This window comes from Dipteris shenzhenensis, chromosome 10 (assembly GCF_047967505.1).
Source record: "Dipteris shenzhenensis isolate YYH24624 ecotype China chromosome 10, Dip_SZ_1.0, whole genome shotgun sequence".
Lineage (NCBI taxonomy): Eukaryota > Viridiplantae > Streptophyta > Polypodiopsida > Gleicheniales > Dipteridaceae > Dipteris > Dipteris shenzhenensis.
Genome location: NC_141605.1, coordinates 56584993 through 56609354, shown reverse-complemented (window position 1 = coordinate 56609354; position 24362 = coordinate 56584993). Strand labels below are relative to the sequence as shown.

Genomic DNA, 24362 nt, shown 5'->3' with positions numbered 1-24362 from the left:
CAAGGTCCACCTCCCATCTCTCAAGAGTGTCTTTGAGCAACTTGAGATGTTCTTGCCATAACTTACATTCGGCCCGAGTATGATTCTCACTACAACAGAAACATGTAACAGGATCTTTACCTTTGCCATTCCTTGCTTTCTTGTTGCTCTACTCGGCCTTAGGCAGCAGCCGTCCCTCCTTGGGCTTGGCATCTGTGGTAACTTGGTTCACATCGATAGTCCATTTCTTGGCAAACCAACATTCAGTCTCATCATGGCCCCACTTAGTGCATACATTGCAATACTTTGTGTGGCAATCTTCTTCCGTGTGTCCCTTTTTGAAACATTTATTACACCACCTTTCACTAGAGCTTGGCTTCTCTCGATAACCCATCTCCTTCACGGCTCTTTATCCTTCTTGAATAAATCTCCCTCATCATTACTATTCTTCTTCTTCTTCATCTTGGACTTGGCTCCGTGACTTTTCTCTAAGGCTACATGCCGATTAAGAAAATCTTCATATGTCTTAGTAGGATTAACAATTTCCAAGGACCGAATGTTGTTCGTGTACAGCCAATCAAAAGCCAAGCCCGCAGTGAATCTATGCCAAGCTAGTTAATCAAAGCCCTCATCCTTAACACAAAATCCTGTAGGGACTCGCCTTCCTTTTTCTTGAGCTCACTCAATTTAGTGTGAGCATTCTCTTCGTTGATTTCCTACTAGAAGCCCTTCAAAAATACTTCAATCATGTGTTCCCGATCTCGAAAATAGCCAATCCAAAATTTGTTATACCAACTTTGAGCTGTTTTAACCAAGGTACAAGGGAAGTAACTCATGTATTCCTCCTTGCTCTTAGCACTGTTAATGTGACACGCTCACACAAAACTCTACAAGTGTCTATATGGATCTCCATCATCGGCTCCTTTATGATTTTGAAATTTGACCTTAATTAGAGGGTTTCACCTTGGGTTTCACAACCACCGAGTCCAATTGTGGTTCCTCGATAGATTCTTCATCCGCGTCCTACTACTATGAGGGAAAACCTCCATACTATGTATGAAAGTGGTCCTGAACTGGAGGGGTCAATTCTTCTGGGTCAAGCCCACCTTCGATGCAAGTGGTCTCGATCCTCCACATACTGGCACTTTAGGTGCGACTAGGCTTGGCCCTCGTGGTGGTCTCCTAGCTCAAACATGTCCTTGAGGAGGTATGGGACTTGGTGCTTAATGTCAAGAACTTGGCATAGGGGTTCTTGGAGTACTCTACTTGGACACAGGAAATCTTCCTAGTAGAACTAGGCTTGGAGTACTTGGCCTACATGCCGGACCTTGGGATGTCTCCCGGTTGGCTTGGGGTCTCATACATGGTTCATCTCTTGGTCAGAAACCCTTTTACTGATGCAACCACATTCCTATTCTATCTTTGACTCACAGCGGACAGAATCCTGCTGTTGTACTTAGTTGGGAACTTATCCTAGCTCCGATCCGAACCTACTCCCAAGTCGTTGACTTCGTGTGAGTATGTGCTCTTCGAGTTCTTCAACATGAAGACTTTCTGTAGATGACTGCTTTGAATCCTCCATTTTAGTTCATCGTAGATGGCTTCCTGTAACCGGTTCACTTTTGATGTCAGTATAGTAGTTGAATCATGCCCCTCCTAGACCATGACCCGACCATGATCCATCTTTCCATGAGATTGTTCAAGCTATCGGGGGTTTGCAACTACACTGCGTGAATCCACCCACTCATCCATACCCATTCTGGAATTCATTGCAACTTCTATGTATCCTAAATCTTGCCACCCTTTCTAGCCTCGGCGCAAGTATTCCTCTCTCCTGGATGCATATCATTGTCTTCTTTCTACACATGAATCAAGCATCTCGTACTGCCTGGATGATATGAAGGGTTTTCTAGGAGCACTCCTCGGTCCAGACACCAGTCTTTAAATAGTTATGTATGATTCTGAAATCAACAACAAACACTTGGACGAATTTCCTCGACCAAGTAATTTTCGTAACTCACCTCACAGGTTAGCATAAATTGTTGCTTGGTGGTTCTATTTGTGCACTCAGAGCTAAGACCCTTATTCTCAATCCACTCAATTTTGCCTACTCAAACCTTCCAACACATATCCTTCCCCAACAAGAACGCCAAATGGTGATGCTTACCTCTCGAGTCACCTGGTGTCCAGTGCTCGATGGAGATGTGTGCGTAGTACCTCAGTGGAAGATGCTCTCTCTTGCACTCCTTGGTAACTGGATGTTGTAGAACCACATCGTGTATTATCGGGGTCTACGTTGTGTGGAAGAAAATCGTATGAAGATGGGTGAAAAGAAGAACAACGCAAGTACATAGGTATATTAAGCAAATGGCAATGGAATGTAATACTTGTATTAATCAAAGACACTCGGCCAATACAACCAATAAGGGCTTCAAAGAATCATGCCTCAACTTAAGGCGAACTACTCACCCTTCCCAACAAGACTCTGGACTCACTCAGACTTGCCTCTCATACAAGACACTATGAGCCAAAAGCTCGTTTCACTAATACAATCAATAGCTTATAGACTGGTTCCATCTACCAGGCAGTTCTAGCAATCGACTTACTAATTTCAAACTAGGAACCTTACTGAACCACTAACTACTATTAGACCGCTTCGATGTTGACGTGCTACTTGTCCTTGTTGCTCGAAACCCCACCGCTTGGCGCTTGGCTACCAGTTGAGCCAACCAGGGTTTCTGGTCACTCGATGCCTCGTCAAGTTCTTGAGTCAACCAAGAGTCAACAAGCACTAAATCAAAGGAGGACCATTAGTCTATCTTCCACTAGCACATTTTCAAGTTCAAGACATGGACCATTGCAAAGAAAGATTCTAGAAGCCAACAAAAGCAAACATAGTATATGCATAGGACATAGTTTCTACACAAAACAATCCAAATAATGGCAATCAACACAAGGACAATCACATAATGTAGATATGCACATAAATAATGTCAAAAACCAAGGGCCAACGTAGTGACAAAGAAAAAGTTACCACAATCAATGCCAACATACAAAAGTTCGAATGTGACAAATAGACTTGTGCAAATCCTGTATATCAAGATGACATCACAAAATTGGGAGAGGAAAAAAACTCAACATCATCCCTAGCATTATGTCATGCAATGGCCAATTTAGGCCCATTTTTTTAATGACATCTTTGAGGAAGATACAAATGGCATCAACCTGGCAACATGTCAAGAACAAAAGAATAAAGTGTATCAACAAAAATATACATCATGCAAAGTTCTAAATTCAACTTTGAAGACAAAAAGCTCTTATTGATCAATATGTTAGAATATGAAAAACATGAATCCAATGCCAATAGATTCGGTATGGCATCAATATGTAATTCACTTCGGTGGCCTCAAGGTTACGTGGACATGGTTGCACCCTCGTAAACCTTTAAGGTTGAGAAAGGTGCCTATTCATTCTTTTCAACTAATGGTAGTGGTACAGTTAGCCACTTATGTGTGTGCTTCTAGTCGTGCCCTCCCTCCTCCTCTCCTCTTCTCCCTTCTACTTTGTCACCTTGCCATTCAAATAATAGCTTTTCATGCACCTCAAAGTGACTTCTCTCAATTCTTTAAGTGCTTGTAGTTTTTCTATCATCTTCCATAGTTTCTTCTCGAGTATTGTGTCAAATGCTTTCTTGAATAGTATAATGCCTTATTCTTACCCTTAGCTCCTTCTAATATAGCTCCTATCACAATGGGGTGGTCAATAGTAGAGTACTTAGGTCTTAAACGAAGTTGAGATGTTGCCCTTATCCTAGTTTCTATCACATTAAAGCTTTTCCATCTACCATAATGTCTTATTGTTCTTTGCATCCTTCTTGTCCTCCCCCTTTGAAAATTGAGACTATTTGACTTATCTAACACTCTTTGGGAAAATCTTCCTCCAATGTCTTATTTTCTATTTATAATTTCTTGGACTTATAACTCTCCCCATTTTAGCATTTCTACTGAGAGACCCTATAGGTCAAGCACCTTTCCATTAATTTATTCGTCCCCTTCTCATGTGTATGATTTGTGTGTGCATGGAGTGGATGCGTGCAAATCGCAATTGGATATGTCCAAATCTTATGGGGGTAAATATCAAATCCCTCTTTACAATTATGTATCACAAATCTACGAATATCATTAAATATAATTACATTGTATGTGGTATTCTGCACGTGCATGCATATGTGGGTATTGTGCATGGGTGTACATGTACGTGTTGTGCGAGTACAATTAAAAATTCCTAGATGAGTTATAATTAGTTCTTAACTTGGGTACACAGGCACCTCTAATCTATGAACGGTCCAAAGACTACCTCTTTAACAATTTCAATCAATGATTCCATTAAACTATCTAATGGCAAGTGGGTTGTGGGTGCTAAATGCCCTTCTTCAAAAAGTGAAAGCTCATTTTTTAGCTTAACTTTCAGCCAGATCTCTCTAAGATTTCACATGTCAACCAAGTTGGATCTAACTTGCGACTACTCAAGCATACGAAGCTCCCTCTTGCACCTCAAAAGGGCCCCAAATCGATGAGATGGCCGCAGTTGCCTCAGAATTGCACCCTCCAAAAACACTTAGGTTTTAGACCATAGCAAAGGCAACAAAATTCGGGTTGCCATGCATGTCTTGAATTCAATCGCTAAGAGAAACATGAGGCACAGTTTTCAAGGTCTTAAACTGCATTTTCAATCAACCCGTTCACTTGCTAGCTATCTCTTCATTGCAATGAAAAAGCCAAGATAGCTCTCCTCAAGTTGGAATTACCTACATAGGCATGCTGGCTGTAAGAACTGCCTACGGAGCAGCCCACTACTTGTTTGGAGTAACATTATTTGTCCTAGAATGCATGTTTGAATTCCCCTTGGTTGATAGACCTCTCACATCATCTTAGCGAATTCTGCTTTCACTTCATCACCATACAAGACTAGGAAACTACCCATACAAGGTGCAAGCTCTCCCATATCAAGGACATGCATTTGCTAGTTTAAGAAGCACCATGGTCCACCCTGATTTCCTGATAGTAAGGGAGAGTTGGTATAGTTGATGGGGAAGAAAGTTACAACTCACTTGTATAGTTACAAGCACTTAACACCAAGAATTTTGGAATAACTTATTAGGAGATGATTGGGTCCCTCAGTTTGGAAATATGGAGCATGCTTACATAGACTGGATTCTCCACTATAAGGCCTCAATAACGGAAACAAATCCTATACTGTCCAACAAACACTCGGCATACACAGAAATCCACATCCACAGGGACTTCATGACTCTAAAAACGCTATGGGCTGACCTACTTCATACCCCTGTAGGCATATGAGGATCTTTCAAGCACCCCATTCTGCATTTCCATTGCTCCAAAACAAAATGGGTGAATCTGAGATGATCACTCCAAAAATGGCTTTTAGTTAAGGTATGTTGACTGAAATGGTGAGTTCAGAAATGTCCTTAGCGCTCCATCAATGTCTTTGTCACTCAGTGTTTTCTTAAAGTGAGTAAAGAGTTTGCCAAGAATATCATCTTCCATAATAGAGATCAAAAGTTCACTAAAACATCCAAACCGTGAGTAATCATTGCACGAAGAATGTACTAATCTTGGTGATATCCAGAATCTACATTAATATGATCAAAGCTAGAGCTGTTGTGTTAATCAAACGAGCTAGCCTTGAGATTGCTTCATGAGAGGAACAGCTAGAATAGTGTAGCAATGGCATAGCATCGATGCTTATCAATACATTGCATTTCAGTGGGCATTAGAGGGGTTGCTTCTGGAGGGTACCAGCTTTCCGTGGATATTTTATTGGAGTTTGTAGCTCCTTAATGCACAGTATTGCTGTTCGTTGGCCATATGGACCTTCAGAATCCACTGCAACAAACACAGAGAACATGATCGTGTAAATATTAGGAAGGGGACAGAGGAAAGCCAATGGAGCAACTGTTTCTAGTAAGGTATAAAAGATCTCAACAAGCACATATACACAGTTTCAGTTAAGGATCTGTGGCCGCCGAGCTGCTAGCTCCCTCCTCCCCCTGCTGCCCCTTCCTCACCTCCCCTCCAGCCCTCTGCCTCTCCCCTCCGAACCCCTTCTGCTTCCTTCACGCCTCCTCCAGCATCTTCTTCTACCTCCCCTTCTTGCTCCCCCCTACAGCGGCTCGTGCGGCCTTAGGGGCGCCTTCCCTCCCCGCTCCACCCCGCGGCTGTTCACGCGGCCTCTAGGGCTGCTTGCGCCTGGTGGCTGTGAGCCCCTAGGGGGCTGCTAGCGCAGCGCACTGCTGCGCCAAAGGCACGCCTAGCAGTGTGGCTACTCGCACAGCCATTGTGGCTGGCTGGGTGCCAAGAGCACCTGGGCCCTCGGGCTTGCGCCTCACCTTCACCAGCCCGAACTGGTGGGAGGCCTCTCAGGCAAGGGCGGCCTCCAGGCTGCCTTCCCTTGCAAAGCGGTCATGAACCCAATCTCGGGCTGCTCACTCCCTCCTAGAAGGTTTCTTTGTGATTTAGAAGCTCGTCCACAAGGCCTTCCAGTGCTCAAAGAAGCCTTAGCAGGTGTTCGTTTGTTCTCAGGGGCCACAATCGCTTTTCCCCTTTTTTCTCTTCTTTTTTCACTCCGCAGCAGGTGGTTCTTTGCATTATCTTGGAGCAGAAGGTTCTTGGTGGTGGCCTCGGTCTGGCCAAAGGGGCTCTCATGGCAGCACCCTCGAATCCCACTACGGGCAAGATCCTTCTCTCTCCGCCGAAGGATAAACAACAGGTTGAAAAAGCAGTCCAATCACTGCAAGACAAAGCAGTGGTAGGCAGGACCATGGGCCTTACTCCTACAAGGTGAGAGGTTCATGACTAGCTCCATGCGAGCTTAGCACTAGAGGGTGACCATAATACATATCCAAGAGGTCGCCATCTATGGTAGGGGAGTCTTTCTCCTATAGCTGCGCTCACCGGAGACTCCCTTGACCCTTGTGGAGTAGAGTCTAATCTTCCTCGGCCAGTACTTGGTATATCTTTTCACTTCATAAAATGGTCTTATGGTGGAGGATATGGACACGACACAACGGGCACCACGCTTTCTAGTGACGCTCCACTTCCCAAGGCCCCCGAGAGAGTACAGATCCATTCTCCCATCCATTGGTCAAGCTTTTGGCACGGTGTTGGGAGTCCCCACCGGACACAGCAACGCGGCAATTGTGACGGATGACGGGGTCCCCAGACTCCAGCTAGTGGTGGAGTGCCCAAAGTCGCTCCCAAAGGAGATCTACCTCGAAACACTAGACAGAGGGGGCTACGCCAGAGGATAGAGATCTCATGGCTTCCGAGCTAGATGCCTTCGATGCCTAGCAAATGCACCAAAGACCGCAGAGTGTGACACAGGTAGTGAGACCTCAACAAGCTTATAGCCAGCAGCACCAGTGTCAGCAGCATGAGTCACAGACCCCATCCGAAGGAAAGTGGACCAAAGCTGGGAAGAAAAAGAAAAAGTGAAGAAAGTAAGGTGAACGGAATCACAGAAGGAAGGCAAAGGCGAAGGAGAAGTTGCAAGCAGAGAGCAAGGCTGCTTCCCAAGCGCAAGATGTGCAACCAAGGAGCGCCCCCTCAGCGTGCCCTTAGATGCCAAAGGACAAAAGACTTTCTTTGACCTAGTGAAGTAGGCTCTGACGTGGCAGCTAAGAAAGGTGGCTCTGATACCATGTTAGAAACATGGTGGAAGGAGAGAGAGAGAAAGAGAGAGAGAGAGAGAGAGAGAGAGAGAGAGTTAGGGTGTGAGAAAATAATGCTCCAATGAAAACATGAAGAAGGATTTCATTCATCCATCAAGTATGACAAGACAAGTGAAGTACAAGCCTTATGTAGGCTACTCACTCACACTCTAGCACCTAGTGCATATGGGATAAGTCCCATGATGACACGTGGCACTCACACACATAAACTATTACTAGATCACCTAGTACTACACACTAACACTTCACACCAACACACTCTTTGACTATGATATCTCCAACAGGGGACTCTACCACTTATCAGCTACGCTTTTTCTTTTTTTTTTGGAGACGAACTTTTTGAGCTTCAAGTTCGTGTGCTCCTGTGAGCTTCCCCTCCCTACCGCCGCTCGCTCTACCTCCCCTTAGCTCCTCCCCCCGCCGCGACCACCTCCGCTCCCTTCCCTCCCCCTCCGCCCTCGCCCCCCGCCCCCCCTCCCCCTCACCCGCCGGCCACCTCGCTGCGCCCCTCCCCTCGCCTCGCCTCGCTCTCGCCCCCCCCCCTCGCTGTTCTCTCTCGCCCGCCGCTCCGCTCCAACCCGCCCCCCTCACTGTTCTCCCGCCCCGCCCCGCCGCGCCGCTCCATCTCCCCTCACCCCCGCCGCCCCCTCCCTTCGCCTCTACTCCCCCCTTCTCCCCCGCTCCTTCTCACCTCACCCTCGCCGCCCCCTCCTTACGCCTCCACCCCCCCCCTTCCCCTCGTCTCAGCCGCCCTCTCACCCCCCCTCCGCTCTCATCCACTCCGCCCCCCTCCGCCCCACCTCGCTTCACCCCTCCCCCCCCCTCGCTTCGCCTCACCCCCTCCCTCCCCCGCTCTGCCTCACCCGCCGTCCCCTCTCACCTCACCCGCCCCCCCGCCTCCATTCCGCTCTCCCCGCCCCCCGCTTTACCTCTCCGCCCCCGCCACCCCCCCCCGCCCCCCCGCGCCCCCCCGTTTTTCCCCGCACCCCGATCCCTTCACCCCGCCCTCCGCTCCAACCCCCCCCGCCCCCTCACCCCGCCTCGCCCGCCTCACCCCCAGGCTCCACCTCCCGCTTCGTCCCCCCTTTTTGGGGTGGCAGCCTGTTCATACTCCCCATCGGAAGCTTGCAGTTAGTCTTGGCGGTATGGCGGCCCCCTGCCCGGATCCGGAGGCCCAGTCGGACCCTCCCTCTCCAGATGCCTACCGCGTTATCCTGACAGAGCGACAGTCATCTCGTGTTCAGGAGGTTGCCATTGACTTTGCGCGTACCTCTGTTTACGGTAGAGTCATTGGTCACTCCCCCTCCAGGTTAGCCATCAGGGACTGGCTCCAGTCCACTCTCCTGCTAGAGGATGGCCATATTGAGGAGGTGGCCCTTATGGGAAGGGGCATCTTCTGGCTCAAACTCTCCACTGAGAAAGCTGCGAGCAACCTGATTGCCAGTTCCCCCACCTCGGTGGATGGGAAGATTATCATGATAGTCCCGTGGTACCGTGGATTCAGCGCAGCGGAGTTCGATGCTCGGTTCCGCATACCTCGACACCCAGTGACACTTGTTTTTCCAGGGCTTGCTGCAGAGTTGCGCCCGATTGTCAGGGACTTGGGCTCCCATTTTGGCTGGGTTATGCACGACACCTTTGCCGACGCGGTGACCACGGCAGGAGCCCCCCGAGTCCGAGTGGCGGTGGCGGATCCTGCGACTCTCCCTGCTGTGATCGAGATTGTGACAGGTGCCGGCAGTATCACCCAGAGCATGATAGTCACCGGACAGCCAGGTCAGTGCCTGCGGTGCCACGGCTTTGGGCACTTGGCGGCTGCTTGTCCACGTTTCGCCAGCTCGTCTCGACCTCCCCCGCCCCCGACCCCTCCGCCCCCACCCCCACCCCCTGGACAGCCACGTCAGGAGGAGCCGAGACAGCAGGAGTCGGGTCCAGAGGTAGTGGGCGGTTGGACCGAGGTTAAAAGGAAAAGGGGAAAGAACAAGAAGACTTCGGATAAAGGCAAGGAGGCAGAGGTTACCCTTCCTGCAGCAGCACCCCAGAGACCTGTCAGGCAGCCGCCCCAGGGGTCTGGGAGAGCTTCTTCTTCGACGGCAGCCCGCCCTCCACAGCCTCAGTTCCCCCTCTCTCCCGTTCCCCCGCCCTTTTCCTCCCCGCCCCAGCCCCCTCCCCAGTCTCCCCCCCCCCCCCGTCGCCCGACCCGCAGTTTCAGCCCCCGCCTCCTCTTCCTCAGTCTTCTCTTCCTCCCTCTCAGCCCCAGCTCCAGCTGCACCCCCATCCCCCCCCCCCCCTGGTCCCCCTCGCCTCTCCCTCAGAGTTAGCTGCACCACCGGCTTCCCAGCCGTGTGCAGCCCCCGCTCCACCTCCTCCACCTCCTCCGCCAGTCGCCTCCGTGGAGTCAGAGCTGCCTATCCCTCAGCCTCCTCCCCCTCCCCCCTCGCTGGCAGGACACCCGGAGTCTACACCACCAGTGGAGCAGGCTTCCCTTCCCGCTAGCCCCTCAGTGGTAGACTCAGTTGGGTCTCAGCTCCATGAGAGAGAGCTTCCGCGAGACTTCTACAGATCTGGCCCCTGGGACTACCTGGATGTGGCCGACCTTGGGACCTTCCCGGCTTGTCTCGACATCAGTATTTTCCTGCTCCGCAAAGGGGCGGATGGGAGGATTGGTGCCTTGGCTCCCAGGGATGGCCCTAGCTTCGCTTTCACGTTCCTCAGTGATGGCACCGAGACCTGGACAGACGACTCGGTTTGGGAGGCTCTCAGAGAGCAGACGCACGCCCAGGTGTGTTCCTGGATAGGCCCGTCCGGTGGGCAGCTCCTCGAGACTCAGTGGTCCGAGGGCGACGTGCGCTTGCGGTGGCGTTGCGCCGCCAAACGCTTCCGACTGATAGTGATCCTCCGACCTCCCCTGTCATGGCCTCTCCCCCAGGATGTCAGAGCTTGGTCCCAACAGAAACTCCGAACCTTCTACGGGATGACCTCTTCAGAGATCTCGAGCTGGCTCGAGAAAGCATTTGCTCATGGCACCAAAGGCCTCTCGCCTTTGCTGAAGGTGTTGAAGAACGGGCAGGACGACCCCGTCTCCCCCTCCAAACCTTCTCATAAGCGGCAGCGCCTCCATTCCGATACGTCTGGTTCTTCTTCGACTTCGACCGCGAGCAGAGAGTTGTTCGCAGCCCCCCTTCCCTCTCCATGAGCTTACACCTCGTATCCTGGAATGTGAACGGGTTTCACTCCTCTGGCACCCGTGGTCCCAGGAAGCTCATTTTGCGGCAGGAACTTCAGCCTGCAGTGATTGGTCGTTTGGATGTACTTCTGCTCCAGGAGCACAAGCTTTCTGTGGCTCATTCCCGTAGCTGCGGGAAGATTCTCCCTGGACGGTCCTACACTTATTGGGAGCCCTCGATCGGCGCTCAGGGGAGGAGTGGGGGTGTCTGTACTTCCGTGTGCGAGCAGTTAGCCCAGGGAGTTTTTGGTCACGGCACGTTGATTCCTGGCCGAGCCCTTTGGGTAGGCCTGGACTTGGAGGGATCCAAAATAGGCATCCTCAACATTTATGCCCCCACAGACCTCCGTTGCAGAGCCACCTTCTGGAGGACACTTACAGGGATTCTTCCAGACATGGATTCCTGGATTGTTGGAGGAGACTTCAACAACCTGGAGACCCTGGAGGACCAGCAGGGCAGAGGCCCGGAGTTCACAGGTATGGCCCAGGCAGAGCAGTCAGCTTGGGACTCTTTCATCTTCGAGACGGGAGGGAGGGACAGTTGGAGAGACCCGTCCTTCCGGCGTTGGCACGGGAGCCTGGACTTCTCTTGGGGCTTCCGCAGGGAAGGAGGCAGACTCCTGGAGAGGCTTGATAGATTTTATGTCAGTGACTGGGCCATCAGCAGAGGCGGCCAGGCGGGTATAGTTCCAGGGACGACACTCTCCGATCATGCGCCTGTGCTCCTTTCCTTAGATTCGGCAGCCCAGACCCTCCCCTCCCGATCATGCAGGATTCCCGACTCCATCTTCTCGAGGGTGGACGTGCGCAGCAGCATATGCAGTCTTTGGGACAGAGATTGGGGGGAGGGCGTGGATCTGGTAGACTCAGTCGCACAGGCTCTGCAGGAGTCTAGCCAGATCTGCCAGCTCGCAGCTTTACAGGTTCGACAGGATTGGTGGGGCAGAGAGAGAGCTCTTCGGAGGGACCTCGCCTCCATTCAGCGACTCCAGCAGGCTTCCCCGGGTTCGGAGGAGCTGCGGATCCAGGCCCTTCGAGCCAGAGCCCTCCTGGAGGAGACATTCCAGCGTCATTCCGAGTTTTCCTTTCACGCCTCTCGCTCCTTTTGGGCCCGAAAGGGTGACCGGATGTGCAGGGAGTTCTTTAGGACGCATGGCCAGAGAGCTGCAGGTGATCAGCTTCGGAGTCTCAGGACAGCGGAGGGTCACATCGTTACGGATCCAGGGGAGGTCCTGGGGTTGGCCACGGACTTTTACAGGACCCTCTTCCAGCAGGAGCCGCTTGCCCCTCGTGCCAGTCGTGCCCGTGAGGAGGTGTGGAGGCACATTCCATCCCTGGTCCAGCCTAGCATGCAGGCGACGTTGTTGGCGCCTTTCACCTCGGATGAGATGTTGGAGGCCTTGATGGCTATTGATGGTCAGAAGTGCCCAGGTGAGGATGGGCTATCCCGAGCTTTCTTCACCTCCTTCTGGGACCAGATCCATCAGCCCCTCCTTGCAGCTCTGCAGGGGATTTTCAGCAGCGGTCGGATGCCAGAGAGCCTCTCCTCGGGACTGATTTGCCTCATCCCGAAGGGAGGAGATAGACAGGAGATTCGCCAGTGGCGTCCGATCACTCTCCTTACCTCTGCCTACAAAATCCTCGCCAAGATGATCAGTGCCAGAGTTCGGCCTCTACTTTCAGACCTCGTCCATGACACTCAGACAGGCTTTGTCCAGGATCGCAGTATCCTGGATAACGTCTTCACCTTTTCAGAGGCGGCGGAGTGGGCTCAGCACAGCGGATCACACCTTGCCATTCTACTTCTCGATTTCGAGAAGGCCTACGATCGCGTGGATTGGTCCTTTTTGGAGGGGACTCTGGAGCGGCTAGGTTTCCCGGCAGGTTGGATTCAGGGTATCTCAGCTTTGTACAGGACAGCGTCTAGCAGAGTCATCATTGGAGGCAGGTTGGGCGAGCGCTTTAGCTTGGAGAGATCAGTACGTCAGGGCTGCCCCCTGGCTCCTTACTTGTTTCTCTTCTTCGCCGAGGCCATGACTTACTACCTTCGGGCGAGGTCCACAAGGCTCAGGGGTATTCGCCTTCCACTCCGGGAGGACACGGAGCTCTTGGACTCGGAGTACGCAGATGATACAGCCCTTTATGTCCAGGACGACGAGCGGATGCTAGAGAGGGTGCGGATGGCCCTGGAGGTTTTCTGCTCGGCCGCTGGGGCGAAAATCAATTGGAACAAATCCGTTGGTTTTCTCACAGACCCTGGGGCGTGTTCTCAGTGGGGGCGATTTTTGGGCTTCAGATGGATTCCACGTGGACAGACAGCTAGATACCTTGGCTTCCAGGTTGGCCTAGACATCACACCAGCTCAGCAGTTTCTCCCGGTGCTAGATTCCATCCGACGGAAGCTGGCTTTCTGGAGCACTGCTAAGCTCTCTCTTGCAGGTCGTGCCTTGGTAGTCAACCAGGTCCTCCTAGCCACGGCTTGGTATGTGGCTTCCTGCTGGTGCTTCTCGAGATCCAGCGTGGCACAGCTCAGGAGGTTGGTTCGGAACTTCCTTTGGTCTGGGGAGGATGGTCATAGAGATATCAGAGCCAGGGTTGCGTGGCAGACAGTCATTCTTCCGCAGGCTGAGGGTGGCCTGGGGGTCATTGATCCAGAGCTTCAGAGTCAGGCCTTGTTAGGCAAGCTTGTCATTCGCGGTTTGACCCCAGGGGGGCAGACGTGGAAGATGCTACTTCAGCAGGGAGTCGGCTCTTGTGTCTCGCGCCGAGGTGGAGATTGGCTACCGTCCTTCAGGTGGATCTTCACCTCCGCCCCGCTCACTCAGCCCCGTTCCCCTCTAGTTCGTAGCCTCCTCATGGTCTGGAGGCGGCTCCGTCTCAGTCTCATTCAGTCCCCTCCCAGCTGTCAGGAGGAGATCGATCGCCAGCCGCTTATCTGGAACAGTCAGGTCAGAGATGCCGAGGGCCTTCAGTTGGGGGAGAGATCACATATCAGGTGGGACGGTTGGATGAGGGGCCCAGCCCGATCCCTGCGTGTCTGGAGGGATACGTACAGACATCTAGAGATGACAGATCTTGCAGACGCAGCTGGAGGTGCACGTGGAGCCCAGGCGAGACGCATGGAGATCGACGGAGCGATCCCAGCGGCTTGGTTGGCCCCACCTGAGCCCCAGATCATCATGCCTGGTGACACCCGATGGCTGGGACAGTTCACCCCCCGTGGCATTCCACTGGTGGTCGCAGGACGTTTGGATGACTCTTCTATTTCCTTCTTCGCGGTTTCTGGGGAGGGACGACTCAGGACAGAGGGTGCGCTCATCGACCCCCTACTCGCGTGGCAGAGGGTTCGGGTCGTAGGCCTCTTGGGGAAGGTCTGGCATACCGACCCTAGCATCGAGCAGGACCAGGTGCAGCTCTGGCGTCTTTGGCTTTGGGAGGGGCGGGCCTTGGCAGAGCTTGATTGGGATCCAGGAGAGTGGTGGTGGCCAGAGATTGTGACAGGTCAGGGGCCGACCTCTTTCTTCGCCTACAGTACGACTTTGGGCAGGCGAGTTCTCGGGAGGATGCAGAGCCGCCCCCCCACCCAGCGACCCAGCTGGTACGCACAGGGTCTTTCCAGGTTCTTTTTACAGGCATTCTGGAAGGCCTTGTGGGAGAGTTGGCGGCCACGGAAGATCTCATACTTCCTGTGGCTTCTTGCCCACAAAGGTCTTCCAGTGGGGAGCTGGCTGAGGCAGATAGGCCAGGACGGATGTTGCCAGATTTGCCATGCAGATGAGGAGACACCAAAGCACTGCCTGTGGAGCTGCACTCGCGCCCAGGAAGTGTGGAGGTGGACTTTTGGGATTTTTACTCGCGCAGCACCAGAGCTAGGATTGATCACTTGGGGCGCGTTCTGTTGGTGCAGCACCGCACCTGGTCTTCATCACTTTTTTGAGGCATGTCAGCAGGACCCCACTTTCCTTGTGACACAGGGCACGTGGGGACCGCTCGAGGGTATCCCACAGCACCTAGCAGAGGCTGACACAGGAGTCCGGGAGAGGCAGCCAGTATGGGAGATTATTAGCAGCATTACAGGGTGGCACATCTGGACCTCGCGCTGCGCGCAGATCCTCGGTGGCACCTCCTTATCGACTGCCCAGATCATGGCGGAGATTTGGAGTGAGATTATCCATACCCTCAGAGGCCAGTGGGACCAGATTCAGGGAGACTCCCGGGCCGGTCAGGAGAAGCGGAGACGCTTCCTCCGGACTTGGGACACACAGGGCCTCTTCTTCGAGCAGACTACGCAGGGCCTTCGGTGGCACTACTCACCACCCCGATGGCTGTTCGTTCATACTCGTTTTCTCCCTCCGTGAGAGGATGGTTTTCTATTTTGCTACCTTTTAGGGCTGTGTCCGATTTGTGACCGCAGCCGTCAGCTATAAGCTGACCCCTTGTATCCTGTTCTCAAAGTAATATAATTAGCACTGTTTTTTCGGAAAAAAAAAAAATCAGCTAGGCTTTTTCGCATCGCGGCCGGGAGAGGGCTTGGCAATAGCAGTGATCTCTCTACCCCAAGAGGTGGAGATCATGCATCCGACCTACTGGACACTTCAGCAATGTGCCGACAGGTTAGGGGTTCACTAGGATTCCAGGCAGCCTCCTCTTTTCCTTCAGATAGAGGAGACACAATGGGCTGCTAGAGCGCCTGGACCAATTCTATGTTGGGGACTAGGCGCTAAATAGAAGGGGCTCTACAGGGATTTCGGCACGCACCACCTTAGCGGATCACTCCCATGCAGTGCTACACATTGATCAGCCCTGTAGAGGTCTCCCCCAAAAGGGAGTTCGCATCCTAGATGAGCTCCTCCAAGACGAGGAGGTGCAGCAGCAATTACAAATACCTGGCAGCAGCCAAAAGGAGGGCCTAGTAAGGGATCAGCCGCCTGGGTGGCTGATGCAATTCAGAGGAGCAGCACCGACAAGCCCTCAAATGGAGACATGTTCTTCAGCAACGAGAGAGAGCCTTGCGACGGGACCTATCTTCCATCGAGAGACTCTGAAAGCAAGATTCGAGCTCTCAGCGGCTTAGCAATTGATACGAGAGTGCGAGGCTGGAGCTCCTGGTCACGGAGGTTTGACGAGCAACGTTCTAGTACCATTCCGATCGCGCCAGGTGGGTCCAACAGGGGATAGGATGACAAGGTAGTTTTTTCAGAGCGCATGGCCTCAATCAGCAAGGACCTAGCTCCAAAGGGATGAGCATGGACAAATGCACTCGGACCCACAGGGATCCTTGAGCCACGGACTTCTAATAACGGCAGTTCTTCCAATCAGAGATGGAGACTCCCTCGGTCCTCTTAGCCACAGAGGCAGCCTAGGACCAAGTTCCATCAGTGGTCCCGATGAGCGTGAGTAGACAGCTAGAGACACCGTTCACACACAGACATAACATTCATCATATAGAGCTGCATGAGGCGACGACTCCTTCCCAACACCATCCTCCCATGGCTCCTGAGGATGGTGTATGGGAGACAGCGGCCAGCATCATGGCGTGAAACATTTGGGTTGTGCGTTGCAGCCTATTGATGGGAGGTCATCAAGTTCCACGGGCAGCCACTTTGGTTGCTATTAGGAAGGATATCATCTACACTCTGCGCGCCATCTGGGAGCATGGGACATCCGACTCTAGAGCGACCACTGAAAGGTGGGAGCATTTCTACAAGGCATGGCCTGCAGGGGTTTTTACATTCGCACAATGTGAGGGATTTGCTGGTTATCTAGCACCCCCCCCCCCCCCTAGGTTGATAGCCCCTGTCCCTGAGATACCTAGGCAGTGAGCTGGGTTCTCGGGAGGCAAGCTACCCTTCACCAGGCTTAAGGGTTTATTCCCGGTCGGCATCATCCGGACGGCCAACTTGTATGGTTTTATTTCCAAGCATTGGTAGAAAGTTCTTTTTTTGGTTTTTTGTTTTTAACAAGCACATATGAAAAGTAGAGTCTTTAAGCAGAAAAAAGTAATGAAGATGTAGAAAATTGAACCTCCTAGAAGCCCAAACAATCCTTAAAGCATGTATCTGTAAAATGCCAATCCCAAGGTTCACCCATAAACAAGGGATTTGATAAGGTATTTTGTACATATGTTGTTCCGAAGGATCCAATCACTCGACCTCATGATCTGCTTGGAGATGTAGACAATATGTCCCTCCTCAGCCACCATCAGTGACTCTAGATATACCTGTACCTTCTGACATGTGTGGTTTCAACAATGATACATGGAACACATCATGGACCTGGAGATATACCTTTGTAAGACTAGAATAAGTCCAATCATAGAAATTTAGGTTTTTTGTATGGACCTGGAGATAGATGGTAATAGTAATTAAAATGCTACTTCACTTATCTTTTGGATAATCATAAAGGTGGCCATGATACCTGTGGGATATCTTACCATTGACCCCTTGATGACTAAAATGTGTGCTACAACATAGCCTTTAATGCACAAAAGGTGCCTTCATTAAAGCCCCAGTAGCCCCTGATGTTCATCTGCACAATGTCTGCTTGGGCTGGGCATCCTGCATTGTCTTCTTGACCTCTCCGCATTATCGCTTTTTGCAGCCATGTCTAAAACTGCTGGAGAAATCCCAAGCTTGCATCCATACATTGCCTAAAGCAGATCGTCTCAATGCATAAAACTCTTGCTGGTTTCTTTGGCCTTTGTTGCTGCTACGCTAAGTTTTGCCATTAGTACAGGCTGAGTAAGGCATCCTTTCCAGCGCGCTCTTGGGCCTTCCACCTTCTCCGTTATCTTCTTCCCGTCTTTCTTTCTCTCTCATACCGTCCCCTTGCTCCTCTCACTGCCTTACTCCTTTTTGCTTTTGTTCATTCAACTCCTCTCTTCTTCCCTGTTCCATCCTCTCTTTCTTTCCTAGTCCATCATCGGGTGTATCTTGACGTTTTTATGCACTGTATTGTATTGAATTGGGTCAAACTGCATCTTCCATGGGGATGATGATGCCAAGGATGTCTATACTATGGTGACATGTATGATGATATCATTGACTATGTCTACACAGTTTTCTCTAGCATGGGTCAGGATGCTCGCGTAGTAGCTCCACCCTTTTGCTCATTGTATCAAGTTTTCTATCAGTCTCATAGACCCATCGATCTTTAGCAGACTTTAATAAACTTTCTTTCTTTCTTTCTTGTGCTGCTCTTCTCCCCATCATCTTGCACATGCCAGAAGATTTAGGAGTTGTGTTTTGAATTTGTAAGTCTGAGATGCTTAATCTAGGAAAGCAGATTCAGATATTGACGCTTGAGTCTAGCTAGAGGAACTCTTATGGAAGCCACCCTGTCTCCCCCTATTTCTAGCTAGAGGAACACTTATGGAAGCCACCCTGTCCCCCCCTATTTTCCAAATCACTATTTCCCCTGAGGATAAAAAGCAAGTTCAGCCTTCTGTCAGGAGATGGATAGGGCAGCGGTTGGGAAGTATGTGGGTCTCACCCACATCTACCGATAGATTTGTGATGGGGTTTTAGCAAGCCTAGCGTTGAAGGGTGACCCACATACACAAGATAACCATCAATGGGTGAAGGGTATTCTTGCTCTAGCTGACCACAATTAAGACAGCCTGGGCCCCACTTCAGAGGAACCCAATTTACTTGGGTTCACAACTTGTCTACTTTATCTTTTACCCATCCAACTCAGATCCAACTGATGTGACTCACCGAAAGATCTGATCTCAAATACCCAAAGATTCAAGACTTCTTCATAGGAGTAGTCAAGAGATGCCATGACCATAACCTTGATTCCAGACATTACACGTTAGCAAGAGACTAGACACAAGCCCTACGAGCAACCACCCCATCCGAGGCACCATCAATGCCGCATGCCACTTGAAGTTGCATGAGTACACCTTAAGGCTTACATAGAGGAATCGAGGATGCCAAAAGCATATCTTGAACATATTCTAGAGACATTGAGACTCTCCAGTCTGGCCCAGGTGGAGCTCAAGCTACTCATGATCAATACATTATACATTACACATAACACATGCTAGGACAGCAGGGATTACTCCCGACACACGAAGTCTTTTTTCCCTTATTGTTCCTAGTTTCATCAATTATCTGTTGGAGGTATAAATACCCCCATGGGGAGTGAAATTTCATGTTGATTTTAGTTCTTTGGTCTCATAGACTTTTTTGGCCTTCCACAGAAGTTGATAAACCTTTTCTTTCTTTCTCTCCATCTCAGCCCTCTACCACCCCCCCCCCCTCCACCCCACCCCCACCCCCACCCCCGGGCCTCAAATCTGTTGAAACATCTAGAAACACTGTTTCAAGATTTTTCTTGAAACATTGAAGACCTGATTAAGTGCCATTTGGGGCCAGTTTCCATGGGGCTCAAATGCATACACCTGTGTGCACGATGAACCCCCGCAACAGTTCCCACGATGAAAAAGGCAGGGATGGCAGTGCACCTTTGAGAAATCGGGTGGCGGATTGAGCATTTTGCAAAACGGTCTATCCTTAGTCGTACCCTGCAGCCTGAGCATTCTGCACGCTGCTCCTGTCCACTAGTCCTCTCTCTCTCTGCTTGCCTTGTCACTTTCCACAGCAATCAAGACTTTCAAAGCACCTTGTCACTTTTCATGTGTGACCTTAATGCCCACTCCTCCTCTAGCCACCGCTGCTCATCCAGACGTCGCATCTCTCACACATGGAAACATGCCCTTGGAGATTGGATGCCGTCCAGAAATGGCAAATTGAGCAAGACCTCTGTCTTCTTCCTTCGCTGAAAGATTCAGTTGGAACACTGAAGAGGAAGCGATGTTTGGTGTTTGCATCTCTGTTTGGCGATTGATTGCCGTGCATTTCACCGCCTGAAGCGATAGAGGTTGCCTAGCATATACCTGACAATAATTGACGAAGCCATGAACATCAAAGCATACGCCCAACACTGACTGACAATTAAACACTGACTGACAATTAAACACTGATGATTAGCGATACCCAAGTGATCAAGTACTACACTTGGTAGATACACATAGGCATGGGTTCTTCATTACATGATTGATGATCAATCATAGAATTTAGCATATGCCTGACATCTATTAATGATTAAGGGACTTGTGCTTGTAAGCTTTTAGGCCAGGGCTGTTGGGATAGGTGAAATCCTTGGAAACCAAACAGAACAGGATCATTTGTCTTCAACAAACAACCCCCCCCCCCTCTCTCCCCTTGTGAAATTTTCTTGGATCATGGATGCACTGTTAACTGCATTGTGAACTGTGAGCTGTGGACATGCTGAGAACTGAAGACAGATTGGGATATACACAGCAAGATGTGGATGGACTGAATAAAAAGCCAGTGTGAACTGTGGATGCTGAGGGGGAAAGGGAAGTGGATGCATATGCTTAGTGCACTGTGGATGCATTGAGAGAAAAAGCATAGGCGTTACCATATAAAACTTGCGCAGAATTCATGCATAGCAAGAGTACATGCGTTGTGCAAGGACCCTTAGATGTGCAGAAACGAAGTTTTATTCTCTTTGTGGGCTGCTACTATTTATATTTAGTTTCATATACACTCGCATAAAAGAACTTGAATTATCTCTCTCCTATGGGCCCTCTTGGGACATTAGAGTTTGATATTTCACTACTCTTGAGTCCTTTCTAGCACACTATAAATGTCTTAAGAAAAGAAAATCACATATCCTATTTTAAAAACTCACTTGTAATCACACTTGCAAACAAGAAGTCCTTAACTTATCGAGGCATTTGCATAAATACTCAAGAAAAGCAATAAAGCCCCTGCGAGCCCAACTAACCTTTATGGATTGGCAAAATAGTACCACCAAGTAAGCCAACAGCTCTTTCTGCAAGCTTCACCTCCTCCTAATATACAACCAACACAATGTTAGTCATACATCCAAAAACAATGTTTATGTGTGCTAACTGGATCGAAATAGTGGCACAACCCTGAAAGCATCGCAAGAACCCTCAAAGCATTGCAAGGGTAATTTGAAGCATGAAAGTCAGCTCCTGAATTTGAAGCCTCTTGAGCAAAGAGTTCAAAAGACATTTTCTCAAATTTATAAAGGTAATCCCATGTTTGCTTTTTGTAAGCATGCACATTTTGTCACTGATCATTGCAAAAGAGAACACTAAGTTTATTCTATATATACCTATATACAATGACAAATGTGAGTATTTGAAAAACAATAACCATATACGTAGGCACAGGCAAACATTTTGTAACAATACTTTTGGAAAAACAACAAAGTACAAATTCCTAAAGAAAAACACCTCAAGAAAGATAAAACAAAAGAAAAAACATAAATAAATGAATCCTCCCAAGAAAAATTTGTGATCACAACAATACCAAGCAATCTTGCTGTACTAATGTTTCGAAATCTGTCAGGCCTATGTCCCACTAGATAGCAATATTAAGTCTACACTAGGTTATGACCTGTATATAGCCCTAAATCACTTGTAGAATTCAGATCTAGAATTTGACTCCACTTCAATTAAGGGGTCTAGGAGCCTCCAAAGGTTGGAGCAATAATTTTTTTTCCGCTGTATAATTGGCACTAAGCCACATGGCGCTCTACGATTTAATCTTAGACTAGGGTTAAGTATATCTTACAAAACCAATAGTTTTCTTGTAGTTCATAGTCTGCCATCCATTTCAACTATCTCGAGTTTTCTCCAGTATAGTATGTTCTGTTTGTACTCAGAAACTTATAGCAATTACAAAGCCTCCCTCCCAAGGCAGTCTTGCACAAGCACCTGTACGTATCAACCCCCGGAGGCAACCTGAGATAGAGAATATGCCAGGAAACCAACAAGCTACTATATTCCAAGGTTCACACTGCCTAATTGATGCAACCTGAAAATCAAGCTTTCATCCCTCATCGCACACCTTAAGGAAAAAGCAATTGCGATTACAGCTTTCTAGAGCTGTACAAACATTTGCATATTATGTATTTTATACACACTGCATCTTGGGTGATTTGCCAAAAATGCCCCCAAAAAAACTTCTTTTCAAGAAATTTTCACACGTGGTCCGTATACCTTAGGCAAGACCCTAATTGCATGCAAGAATCTAAAACTGGAAAACGATTGCATTCACAAGTCATTTTCAATTTGGAAAATCTGTAAAATATATTTTGCTGAGTTTGCATCACATATGCATTTTTGGCACCTGTTGTGAAATTCGCATGTGATTTGATAGTGGGAGACCACAATGTGGCTTCAGAAACAACCAATTCCTGCTATGTTTTCCACCTTTTATGAAAGACGGATTTTGCATGGTTGCACAACTTTCAAGGTGAAATTACAGATTTGGCGAGTGTTACAACTCCCTTCTGCAACATACAACCATCAACATTTTTTTCCCCAACCTTCCATTAGAAACATTGAGAAATACAGATTCAGCAATCCGTTGATGAAAGAAAAGTGGTAGGGAACCTAGTGAAGAGCCTATGCAACTGAAGACAGGACGGGTGTGAAGCAACTCTTTTTCATTCCATGGAAATGTTTACCAGTTCAGCATGCATGGTCATGCCTCAAACAGCCAAGAGTAACGTTCATGAAAGCAAAAGGAGAGAAAAAACAACCAGCAAATCACTATAATTCAATTAGCTCTGTAGATGAGGTCGGCTCCCCATGGGATCAGACTAGCAATATGGGCTCCAATAGAAATAGAGCAAATGCACAACGCCCAGAGCATGTACCCGGACCACAATGACTTGAGATGATACCCTCAACAGGCCACAAACAAGCACAAAGACACCAGGAAGACTCTCAACCAAGATGGCACAAGTGACACGATGAACAAGACTCAGTCAGACAGGAATAATGCACATATGTGGTACCACAAGCGATAGGAATGAACCACAACTCCTGCAAATCGTCTAAGATCCTCCAGACTTCAGTCGAACAGGTCCTCACCCTTCCTTGTCCACACGTATGGGCAACTTCCCAATCAGCGTTGTCTTCACGTACGCAGCAATCTCTCCTTAGTGTATGAGCAGTCTCTTGCGCAATCCTTTGGCATTTGCTACTCAAATTCTCGTTCACCTCAAGAACAAGCGATCAGCAGCTCTTCAAATTCCAACGACAGAATTCCAGCGAAGGGGGCAGATATTGACATGACAACATTCCATGCACAGAAGACCATTTACCACACGTAAAAAAAAACACAAAAGACTTTTACATTTGACATTCAACCACCGACCCCGTCACACATGGGTACATTACTCTGGAGTGCATCCATATTGCGTTTTCATCACTTCCCATAGGAAGTTCCTACAAACATTTTATCTCATAGTCAAATATTTGCATCATATCATCTTTTTTGGGGAAAAGATGTCTTTGGAGCCATTAAAAAACCCATCACTAGCTAACTATGTGCACCTATGTGTCTCCCTACATTATTCATAGTGCTAGTATTTTATTGCTTTTTTTGTCTTATCATGTTTTGCCCAACCCCAAGCTGTAGACATTCATTTTTTTGCCGAAAAAACAGTTCTAATTATATTACTTCGAGAACAAGATACAAGAGGTCAGCTTATAGCTGACGGGCTGCGTTCACAAACCGGACGCAGCCCAAAAGGTAGCATAATAAATCATACTCTCACTGAGGAATATGCTGAGTGTGAATGAACAGCCATCGGGGTGGTGAGTAGTGCCACCGAAGGCCCTGCGTAGTCTGCTCGAAGAAGAGGCTCTGTGAATCCCAAGCCTGGAGGAAGCGTCTCCGCTTCTCCTGACCAGCCCGGGAGTCTCCCTGAATCTGGTCCCACTGGCCTCTGAGGGTATGAATAATCTCACTCCAAATCTCCGCCATGATCTGGGCAGTCGATAAGGAGGTGCCACCGAGGATCTGCGCGCAGCGCGAGGTCCAGATGTGCCATCCTGTAATGCTGCTGATAATCTCCCAGACTGGCTGCCTCTCCCGAACTCCTGTATCAGCCTCTGCTAGGTGTTGTGGGATACCCTCGAGCGGCCCCCACGTCCCCTGTGTGATAAGGAAAGTGGGGTCCTGCTGGCATGCCTCGAACAAGTGATGAAGACCAGGTGCGGTGCTGCACCAACAGAACGCGCCCCAAGTGATCACTCCTAGCTCTGGTGCTGCACGAGTAAGAAGCCCGAAAGTCCACCTCCACACTTCCTGGGCGCGCATGCAGCTCCACAGGCAGTGTTTTGGTGACTCCTCATCCGCATGGCAAATCTGACAGCAACCGTCCTGGCCTATCTGCCTCAACCAGCTCCCCACTGGAAGACCTTTGTGGGTAAGAAGCCACAGGAAGTATGAGATCTTCCGCGGCCGCCAGCTCTCCCACAAGGCCTTCCAGAAAGCCTGCAAAAAGAACCTGGAAATACCCTGTGCGTACCAGCTAGGACGCTGGGTGGGG

The 24362-nt window shown here is 49.6% G+C and overlaps 1 protein-coding gene across 2 annotated transcripts in view; it reads right to left on the bottom strand.

Annotated features, from left to right (window-relative positions):
• Positions 1-5603: 5603 nt before the first annotated feature.
• LOC147898004 (S-adenosyl-L-methionine-dependent methyltransferases superfamily protein) overlaps positions 5604-24362 on the bottom strand; it is an 88314-nt gene continuing 69555 nt past the window's right edge. For both annotated transcript variants that reach the window (XM_087380743.1, XM_087380744.1), the window contains exons 6-7: positions 20772-20838; positions 5604-5885 (exon numbers count right to left, since the gene is read on the bottom strand). In XM_087380743.1, coding sequence (XP_087236869.1) covers positions 5773-5885; positions 20772-20838 — 180 coding nt within the window. In that variant the 3' untranslated portion in view covers positions 5604-5772. The remainder of the gene's footprint in view (positions 5886-20771; positions 20839-24362) is intronic.